Below are 10,924 nucleotides of genomic sequence, written 5' to 3'. Positions count from 1 at the left end.
GCACGCAGTAAGTTCTCAATAAATACGATTGAATGAATTAATGAATTATTATAAATATAATGGATTGACCGATGATCGCCTCCTGGGCTTCGGGTTTAAGAGGCCTTCGGGCCCCTGAAGGACCCATCCTCTCAGGTCTGACCCCCCGAGTGAAGCCCTGGTCCCCCCGGTTTTTAGCATCCGGGGGGGGGGCTGCTAAGGGGTTCGAAGGGGTCCGGGGAGGGAGGGATGGTACTGTTGTCTGCTCTCCCCCCAACCCCTGCCCCTTCCACTTGGGCTTTGCTTGGCAGCCTCCTGTTGTTGTCATAGTTTTTTCATCCTTTCCGCTAGCCTCGGGCTAATCCCCTCTCTGGCAGATTAGATGGGGGCCAGGCCAGGAGGGAAATCTGGACAGGGAAGGAAGGGAATCCTGTCAGGGAGAAGGGAAATCTGGTCCAGGGGAGGGAAATCAGGACGGGAGGAGGAAAATCTGGTCGGGGAGGAGGGAAACCTGATTCGGGAAGAGGGAAATCTGGATGCGAAGTACTGACAGGGAGGAGGGAAATCTGGCTCGGGAAGAGGGAAATCTGAATGGGAAATACCATCAGGGAGGAGGGAAATCTGGATGGGGAAGAGGGGAATCCTGTCAGGAAGAAGAGAAATCTGGATGGGGAAGAGGGGAATCCCGTCAGGAAGAAGAGAAATCTGGACAGGGAAGAGGGGAATCCTGTCAGGAAGAAGAGAAATCTGGACGGGGAAGAGGGGCATCCCGTCAGGGAGAAGAGAAATCTGGATGGGGACGAGGGGAATCCCATCAGGAAGAAGAGAAATCTGGATGGGAAAGAGGGGAATCCCATCAGGAAGAAGAGAAATCTGGATGGGGAAGAGGGGCATCCCGTCAGGAAGAAGAGAAATCTGGATGGGGAAGAGGGGCATCCCGTCAGGGAGAAAAGAAATCTGGATGGGGAAGAGGGGAATTCCTGTCAGGGAGAAGAGAAATCTGGACGGCAAAGAGGGGCATCCCGTCAGGGAGAAAAGAAATCTGGATGGGGAAGAGGGGAATTCCTGTCAGGGAGAAGAGAAATCTGGACGGCAAAGAGGGGAATCCTGTCAGGGAGAAGAGAAATCTGGACGGCGAAAAGGGGAATCCTGTCAGGGAGAAGAGAAATCTGGAAGTGGAGGAGAGAAGGGAAATCTGTTGGCAGAAGGGAAAACTGGACCAGGAGGAGGAAAATCTGGTCAGAGAGGAGGTGAATCCTGTCAGGGAGAAGGGAATCTAGATGGGGAGGAGGGCAATCCAATTGGGGAGGAGGGCAGCCTAGTCGGCGAGAAGGGCAATCTGCTTGGGGAGGAGGGCAGCGTGGTCGGGAGTTGACGCCTCGTCCTTCCGTTCACCCGCAGTCTCTGGCCGGAAGCGAGGGGGCCGGACCATGGTGGACCCCGTGCCCGAGGAGAGGAAGCCAGGGGCCGGCCCCGGGGGCCCCGGGGAGGATGGGGCGGCCGCTCCCGCGTCCCCCGGTGGGGCCCGCTCGCCCCCGGCCCCCTCGGCCTCGCCCGTCGCCACCAAGGCCGAGGCCCCGGCCGGGCCCGAGGAGGATCGGCGGCCCGGGGACCAGTCGCCGCTGCTGCACCTGGACCTGTTCAACTTCGACCGGCCCGAGGCGGAGGGCAGCCGCTACGTGCTGACCAGCCCGCGCTCGCTGGAGGCCTGCGCCCGCTGCGCCGTCAAGCCCGTGGAGCTGCTGCCGCGCCCGCTGGCCGAGCTGGTGAGGGAGGCCCCCGGCCGCTCCATGCGGGTGGCCGCCGGGCTCTTCGAGGCCTACGAGGCCGAGCGCCGCGCCAAGCTGAGGCGCTGCCGGGCCGAGCGCGAGCGCATCGTGCGCGACGAGAAGCGGCGACTCTTCACGCCCGCCCCGCTGCCCGCGGTGGGGGGCAGCGCCAGCCTCCCGGCCTCCCCCGGGCCCTGCCGGCCCCGCGCCGCCGCCCCCGCCTCCTCCCGCTCTTCTCCGGCCCCCCGGCCCCGGCCCGGCCGCAAGAGCCACTCGCTGGACTCTCTGTCGCGGAGGCGGGAAGGCCCCGGCGGCTCCGAGTCCGGGGCCTCGTCGTCCTCCTACAGCGGCGAGAGCCTGCGGGAGCGCTGGCCCGCCGGGGCCGCCGCGGCCACCGACGACGACGGGGAGGCCGGGGTCTCCTCCCCGGGGTCCCCCGCGTCCGGCCGCCCCCGCCGGCCCCCGCGTCCGGCCGCCCGCAGCGTCAGCCTGGGCGACCTGAGCCAGTCTCCGCGCACGGCGCGCCAGGTGGAGCGCATCGTGCGGCAGGTGCGGGCGGAGCGGGGCCTGCCGCGCGAGGTGCCCGAGCGGGACCGCAAGATCGCGGCCCTGATGCTGGCCCGCCACCAGGAAGAGCGGCTGCTGCAGGCCCGCAGGCAGGCCGCCCGCTGCCAGTGGGAAGAGCAGCGCGCCCGGGCCGAGGAGCGGCGCCGGGCCGAGGAGCGCGACAAGCAGCTGGGGCTGGAGCGAGGCCGCCGGGCCTGGGCGGAGCAGGTGGAGGCCCGGCGTGGCCGGCTGGGCCGGGAGCAGGCGGAGGAGGCCCGGCGACGGCAGCGCCAGTGTGCCCGCGGAGAGGAGCGCTGGAGGGAGCAGGCCGAGCGGCAGGGGCGGCTGCGGCGGGAGCGGGCCGAGCGCGAGGCCCAGGACGATCTGCGCCGCAAGCTGGCCCAGGAGCGCAACCTGCGGCTGCGGGAGGAGGATCGGCGCCAGGGCCGCGAGCGGGAGGAGCGGGCCGGGCGCGAGCGGGCCGAGCGGGCCGAGCGCGCCCGCCAGCAGCAGGAGGGCCGCCGCCGCCGGGACCAGCGGGAGGCCGGCCGGGCCGAGCGCCAGCGCCACGAGGCCCTGCGGCTGGGCCTGGCCCGGCGGGAGCGCCAGGAGCGCGAGGACCTCAGCGGCTCGCTGGCCGCCAGCCTGGGCCGGGCCCGGGAGAACCGCGAGCAGCTGCAGGAGGGCCGCAGCCGGGGCCTGCGGGAGCGGGCCCTCCGCGAGGAGCAGCAGGGCCGCAGGGCCAAGGAGGAGGCCGAGCGCCAGGGCCGCGAGCGGCGGGAGCGGCTGGAGGCCCTGGCCCGGGCCGGGGAGCGGCGCCTCCGGGAGGCCGCCCGGGCGGCGGAGGAGGCCGCCCGCCGCCGGGCGCGGCAGGCCGGGCAGAGCCGCCTGGAGAAGGAGCGGGCCCAGCGGGCCAACAAGGAGAAGGTGGACCGGGACCGGGACGGGCGGCGGCGGGAGCTGGCTCTGGCCATCGAGCGCAAACTGGAGCGCAGCGAGCGGCTGTCGCGGGAGCGGCGGACCGCCCTGGAGGACGCCCGCTCCGCCGCCCGCGCCTCCTTCCACGTGCGGGACAAGGTGCGCCAGGAGACCGACACGCGCTCCTTCGACAAGATGGCCTTGGAGGCCCAGCTGCGAGCCGGGCTGGACCGCAAGTGAGGGCCGCCCCGCCGCCGCCGCCGCCGCCGGACGCACCGACCGCCTGTGCCTTAGCTCCCCGACGGGGTGGCCGGTCGGCGGGGAGGGGGCTTTCTCTCCCTCCCGCGGCGGGCGGGTGGGCCTCTCTCCATCCCGCCTCCTTTCTCCACGCCGTTTCGACGACCTCCTCCATGCCAGGCGATCGAGGGAAGCGGCCGCCCGCTCGGTCGAGGAGCGACGCGGCCCGGGGGGGAGACCGCCGGCCCCGGAGACGGAAGGAGGGGCCCGGGTCCTCGTCCGCTGGGTGACCTCGGGCCGTCCCCTTCCCTCCTCCGGGCCTCAGGTCCCTCAGCTGGAAAAGGGGGATCAAGACCGGCAGCCCCACGCGGGAAGGGGAACGCGTCCGACCCGATGGACTCGTCGCTACCCCAGCGCTCGGTACGGTGCCTGGCGCGGAGTGAGCGCTCAACCCATACCGTTGAAAAAAAAGAATCGTATTTATCGAGCGCTTACTGTGAGAGGAGCGCCGTACTAGGCGCTCGGGAGCGTCCGACGGATCAGAGTCGGTCGGCACGTTCCGTACCCACAACGGAGTTAACGGTCTAGTGGGGGGCAGCAGGAAAGATTGGCCCCCTCCTTCCTGATACCGCACAGAAGTCCGCCCCGTGTCAGCCGGCCCGAGAGCCTCTCGTCCGCCCGGTTTTGCCGGCGCCTCGAGCCCACTCCTTGAGGGGAGCCTCTCGGGAGGTTGCGAGAGAAGCCAGAAACACCCAACGGCAGCAGGAACCCCCCCTTCCCCTGTCCCCAAACCGGATTTAACTGCGGAGCTTCGATAAAGCTAGGCCGGGACCGGGAATGTCCCCTCCCCATTCCCTCTCCTCGCTGCTCAAGGCTTCAGGCGGGACCTGGAAGGAACGAATGTGAAGGCCAGACGGCGGCCTTCCCGAACTCAGAGCACAAAAAAGAGCCCCAAAGCACGTTTCTTGGCCCCCAAAGCGACCCTGCCTTAATGATCGATGCCACCCATTTGCTCCCCTAGTCCCCTTAATCCTCCTCTGGATTCCCTCCAGAGCACAGCCACCAGGACAGCCGGTCGGACCCTGGCGATCTGGGGAGCGATCCCTCCTCCGGAGACGGTGACCCGCGGTCGGCTGAGACGTCGACATCTGTCGCTCCGCGATTCCAGACGCGGATTTGCCTCTGCGAAACGCGAAGCCCCGGGGACGCGTCTTGGCCCTCTTCGTCTTTCCTGGTTTTTGAGGGTAGATTCTCGAGTAAGGATCCGCTGGCAGAATCAATCAATCATATTTATTGAACGCTTACGATATGCAGAGCACTGTACTAAGTGCTTGGGAAGTACAAGTTGGCAACATATAGAGACAGTCCCTACCCAACAGTGGGCTTACAATCTAGAATAAATCTTTGGTTCCCCTGGAACCGGGGACAAGGAAAAGCATAACGTGGGCAGTAAGCTCGTCGTGGGCAGGGGACGTAGCTCCCGACTCTGTTGTACTCTCCCAAGCGCTTAGTATGGAGCTCCTCACGCAGTGAGTGCTCAGTAAATACCGCCGATGATGATAACTAGGGCTGGAAACCCGCGTTCATTAGCTCGGCTCTTTCCCGCCCATTCCAGAAGGGCAGCTGCCTCCTGGAGCTGGCTAAGAGTGCGCAGAGATCTCTGATTTTTTTTCAATCGTATTTCTTGAGCGCTTACTGTGTGCAGAGCGCTGTACTAAGCGCTTGATTTGGTCACAGAAGCGGAAGATGAGGTTCCGTGAGGACATTCAAAGGGGAAAGAAATGTTCCTCTTAGGCCACGGTTGGGGTGGGGCGGGCCTGAAGCTTAATTTAACGTGCTGTTTTACTGTTCCCGGGCCTGGGAGCCCGAGGACCTGGGTTCTAATCCCGGCTCCGCCACTTGCCCGCTGGGTGATCTTGGGCGAATCGCTTCACTTCTCTGGGCCTCAGTCTCCTCATCTGTAAGCTGGGAATTCAATCTATGTTCTCCCTCTTGCTTAAACTCTGTAGGACGGGGATGGGGTTGGGTCTGATCTGACATAGTAAGCACTTAACAGACACCACCATCGTATTTAGACGGGGAGGTTTCGGACTACAGGGTACCTGCTTCGGGATGGTTTGGGGAATAGTTAGCAATTCCCCAATTAGCAATTGGGGAATCAATAAATACGATTTATTAATTAGCACATTTTAGGGGAACAACAAGATTAGCATAGTTTAGGGGGTTGGGAAACAATGTGGCCTAGTGGCTAGAGCCCAGGACTTGGGTTCTAATCTCGGCTCTGCCACTTGTCTTCTGCTTGACCTTGGGTAAGTCACTTCACTTCTCTGGGCCTCAGTTCCCCTCAGCTGTAAAATGGGTATTAAGACTGTGAGCCCCAAGTGGGACAGTGACTGTCTCCATCCTGCTACCCCAGCGCTTAGAATGGTGTTTGACACATAGTAAGCACTTAGTAAATACCATTATTAGTATTATTATTATTATTACAAGATCTTGAATGTCTTGAGAGCCTGGGGTATGTCTATTTTGCGACTTTTAAGAGCTGTGAACCCCAATCCCTTGTGCACTTTCTGATACCTGATTGACCAGAGGAAGGGGAGAATCGTGTTGAGGACACATCCATTCAGAAAGGTATCAATGCCAATCGTCAATCAATGGTATTTATTGAGCGCTTGCTATGTGAAGAGCACTGTATTAAGCGCTTGGGAGAGAGCCATATACCATTATCGGTAGACACATTCCTTGTCCACAAAGAGAAGCAGCATGGCATAGCGGATAGGGCACGGGCCCGGAAATCAGGCGGTCATGAGTTCTGATACCGGCTCCTCCACTTACCCAAGTGACCTTGGGTAAGTCACTTCACGTATCTGTGCCTCAGTTACTTCATCTGTTAAATGGAGATTGAGACTGTGAGCCCCACATGGGACAGGGACCATCTCCACCTAGATTTGCTTGCATCCACCCCACACTTAATACAGTGCCTGGCATACAGTAAGCGCTTTACAAATACCCTAATTATTAAAGAGGTTGACGTGAGGTTGGGAAATTGGGGCGGATATTGGCCGTGACTCCACAGGGAGATTAGTGGTATTTATTGGGCGCGTGTTGTGTGGAGGGCACTGTACTAAGCACTTGGGAGAGGATGCTATAACAGAGTTGGTAGACACGTTTCCTGCCCAGAAAGCAGTGAAATAGTCTACAGGGCAAAACTGTCAAAGTCCCAACCTCTGGGCCGAGATTTAGCAATTCATTCATTCATTCAATCGTATTTATCGAGCGCTTACTGTGTGCAGAGCACTGGACTAAGCGCTTGGAAACTACAATTCGATTCGAGGTCAGCTAGCAGTTCATAGCCTCCATAATTTGTTTCTGACCCGCCTTTCCAGCTGTTTCTTAGGTCTTGTATGTGTCCTTCTAGACTGTAAGCTCGTTGTGGGCAGGGAGTGAGTCTACTAATCCTGTTGTACTCTGCTAAGCACTTAGTGCAGTGCTCTGCACAAGGTAAGTGTTGAATAAGTACCACTGATTGACTGATGGATTGGTTATCCCATACCACCCCATAACTGTCTCTCAAGAAACAGAGAGAAGACATGACCCTGTCTGCCCACTATAGTTGCTAAATGAGGCTTAATCAATCGGTGGTATTTATTAATAATAATAATTATTATTATTATGGTATTTGTTAAGCGCTTACTATGTGCAAAGCACTGTTATAAGCGCTAGGGGAGATACAAGGTGACCAAGTTGTCCCACGTGGGGCTCACAATCGTAATCCCCATTTTACAGACGAGGTAACTAAGGCACAAAGAAGTTAAGTGACTTGCCCCAAGTCACACAGCCGATAAGTGCCGCAGCCTGGATTAGAACCCGTGACCTCCAACTCCCACGCCTGGGCTCTTTCCACTGAGCACTTACTGTGTGCAGAGTAATAATAATAATAATAAGGGCATTTATTAAGCGCTTACTATGTGCAAACCACTGTTGTAAGCGCTGGGGAGGTTAAAAGGTGATGAGGTCCCACGGGGGGCTCACAGTCTTAATCCCCATTTTACAGATGAGGTAACTGAGGCCCAGAGAAGTTAAATGACTTGCCCCAAATCACACAGCTGACAATCGGCGGAGCTGGGATTTGAACCCAAGACCTCTGACTCCAAAGTCCGTGCTCTTTCCACTGAGTCACGCTGCTTCTCAAGAGTACTTCTCGTTCTGCTTCTCAAGAGTACTTTTTTATGGTATTTGTTAAGCGCTTACTACGTGCCAAGGACCGTACTAAGCGCTAGGATAGAGACCAGATCATCAGGTTGGACACATTTTGTGAGTCCCACATGGGGCTCACAATCTTAATCCCATTTTACGGATGAGGTAACCGAGGCACAGAGAAGTGAAGTGGCTTGCCCGGGGTCGCACAGCAGGCAAGTGGCGGAGCCGGGATTAGAACCCGGGTCCTCCGACTCGAAGGCCCGTGCTCTTTCCACTAGGCCACACCGCTTCTGCTGTCTTCTGCTGCCTTAGTTTTTAATGCTAGTGAAATGTGCCGGGCGAACTTTTTAAGTCTTCTATTAGCCTTAAGATTGTGAAGACAATTGTAATTCCCAAGCCTCTCATGGGCCTTTTTTGCTACTGATGATGAAACGATGGATTTTTTATTAAGTATTACGTTCCGGGAGCCATCTCAAATGCTCGGCGAAGACCTGGCAGAGAGTCAGAGGCCCTGGGTTCTAATTCCAGCTCTGCTGTGCGACCTTGGACAAGTCACTTCACTTCCCTGTGCCTCAGTTTTCTCCACTGTAAAATGGGGATTCAGCACCTGTTCTCCTTCCTACGTAGACTGTGGGCCCCAGGGGGGACAGAGATTATATCCCACCTGATTAACTTGTATCTACCCCGATCTTTAGAGCAGTGCTTGACACATAGTAACTGCCTAACGGAAATAAGGATGACAGAAATAACAATAATACAAAGATCATCATCATCAATAATCGTATTTATTGAGCGCTTACTATGTGCAGAGCACTGTACTAAGCGCTTGGGAAGTACAAATTGGCAACATATAGAGACAGTCCCTACCCAACAGTGGGCTCACAGTCTAAAAGGGGGAGACAGAGAACAAAACCAAACGTACTAACGAAATAAAATAAATAGAATAGATATGTACAAGTAAAATAAATAGAGTAATAAGTATGTACAAACATATGTACATATATACAGGTGGATGATCAGATCCGAAACGGTCCCTGTCCCATAGGGGCTGTGCTGCCGGAGAGGGAGGGAGAATGGGCATTTTTTTATCCCCATTTTACAGATGAGGAAATTGAGGCCCACTAATTGAGGCACTCTAATTGGGTGTTAGAGCCAGGCGTAGAAGCTAGGAATCCGGGTGCCCGGCTCTGGGCTCTTCCCGCAAAGCCTCACTGCCTTCCCCTCAAACTTCCAAGTTCATATAATACTAACTGTGGTATTAGCTAAGCGTTTACTATGTGCGAAGCACTGTACTACATGCTGGGGTAGATACAAAATACTGCACAGTCAAGCCCCGCGTGGGGCTCACAGTCCGAGGAGGAGGGGGAACAGGTAATAATAATGATGATGGTATTTGTTAAGCGCTTACTGTGTGCCCAGCACTGTTCCAAGCGCTGTAGTGAACGCCCGTTTTGCAAAGAAACCGAGGCCCGGAAAAGTGACTTGCCCAAGGTCACACAGCAGACAAGCGGCGGAGCCGGGATTAGAACCCAAGGTTCTCTGACTCCACTAGGCCACGTCGCTCCCATATTCGCATTCAGTTTATATTCAGTTGGATTCCCTTGGGGCCTTGGCCTTATCAATCAATCAATCGTATTTATTGAGCACTTACTGTGTACTAAGCGCTTGGGAGAGTACAACAGAACAATATGCTTTGCACATAGTCAGCGCTTAATAAATGCCATTAAAATAAAATAGACACATTCCCTACCCACAACGAGCTTACAGTCTAGACTTAGCCCTTGGGAGAGTACAGTATAACAGAGAGAGTAGATGTGTTCCCTTCCCACAACAAGCTTACAGTCTAAGAAGCAGCAACGGCCTAGTGGCTAGAGCGCAGTCCTGGGAGTCAGAAGGTCATGGGTTCTAATCCCGGCTCTGCCGCCTCCCTGCTGGGTGACCTTGGGCAAGTCACTTTTAAATTCTCTGGGCCTCAGTTCCCTCATCTGGAAAATGGAGATGACTGTGAGCCCAGTGTGGGACAGGGGCTGTATCCGACCCGATTATCTTGTATCCTCCCCAGCGCTTGGAACAGTGCCTAGCACGTAGTAAGCGCTTAACAAATACTATTATTATTATTATTATTATCACAGGGGTCTTATCACCCCTTTTCTGTCTGCAGGAGCCCTTCGTGGGAGGGAGGAAAGAGCTGCTTCTCCAACAGGCTGGGCAGAATCTGTGGCTTCTTTAGGTTCATAAGACAAAGCAGCATGGCCTAGTGACTAGAGCACAGTCCTGGGAGTCAGAAAGACCTGGGTTCTAATCCCGCCTCTGCCACCTCCCTGCTGTGTGACCTTGGGCAAGTCACTTTTAAATCCTCTGGGCCTCAGTTCCCTCATCTGGAAGATGGAGATGAAGACTGTGAGCCCAGTGTGGGACAGGGACTGTATCCAACCCGATTATCTTGTATCCTCCCCAGCGCTTGGGACAGTGCCTAGCACATAGTAAGCGCTTAACAAATACCGTTATTATTATTATTATTATTTATAAGGGCCTTATCACCCCTTTTGTGTCTGCAGGAGCCCTTCGTGGGAGGGAGGAAAGAGCCGCTTCTCCAACAGGCTGGGCAGAATCTGTGGCTTCTTTAGATTCATAAGACAAAGCGGCATGGCCTAGTGGCTACAGCACAAGCCTGGGAATCAGAAAGACCTGGGTTCTAATCCCGCCTCTGCCGCCTCCCTGCTGTGTGACCTTGGACAAGTCACTTTTAAATTCTCTGGGCCTCAGTTCCCTAATCTGGAAAATGGAGATGAAAACTGTGAGCCCAGTGTGGGACAGGGACTGTATCCAACCCGATTATCTTGTATCCTCCCCAGCGCTTGGGACAGTGCCTAGCACATAGTAAGCGCTTAACAAATACTATTATTATTATTATTATTATTATTATTATTATTATTATTATTATTATCACAGGGGTCTTATCACCCGTTTTCTGTCTGCAGGAGCCCTTCGTGGGAGGGAGGAAAGAGCCGCTTCTCCAACAGGCTGGGCAGAATCTGTGGCTTCTTTAGATTCATAAGACAAAGCGGCGTGGCCTAGTGGCTAGAGCACAAGCCTGGGAATCAGAAAGACCTGGGTTCTAATTCCGCCTCTGCCACCTCCCTGCTGTGTGACCTTGGGCGAGTCACTTTTAAATCCTCTGGGCCTCAGTTCCCTCATCTGGAAAATGGAGATGAAGACTGTGAGCCCAGTGTGGGACAGGGACTGTATCCAACCCTATTATCTTGTATCCTCCC

General features: G+C 56.7%; 1 protein-coding gene across 1 annotated transcript; it reads left to right on the top strand.

Moving 5' to 3' along the window:
- Positions 1-1,409: 1,409 nt before the first annotated feature.
- Positions 1,410-3,452, top strand: CCDC177 (coiled-coil domain containing 177). Its single transcript, XM_038765454.1, has one exon. The coding sequence runs from the start codon at positions 1,410-1,412 to the stop codon at positions 3,450-3,452; it is 2,043 nt and encodes a 680-aa protein (XP_038621382.1).
- Positions 3,453-10,924: the final 7,472 nt, after the last annotated feature.

Source organism: Tachyglossus aculeatus, chromosome 23 (assembly GCF_015852505.1).
Source record: "Tachyglossus aculeatus isolate mTacAcu1 chromosome 23, mTacAcu1.pri, whole genome shotgun sequence".
Taxonomy (NCBI): domain Eukaryota; kingdom Metazoa; phylum Chordata; class Mammalia; order Monotremata; family Tachyglossidae; genus Tachyglossus; species Tachyglossus aculeatus.
This window is presented reverse-complemented; position numbering and strand designations above follow the sequence as displayed.

Coding starts and splice junctions, on each gene's coding strand:
- CCDC177 (XM_038765454.1), top strand. CDS start 1,410: ATGGTGGACCCCGTGCCCGAGGAGAGGAAGCCAGGGGCCGGCCCCGGG.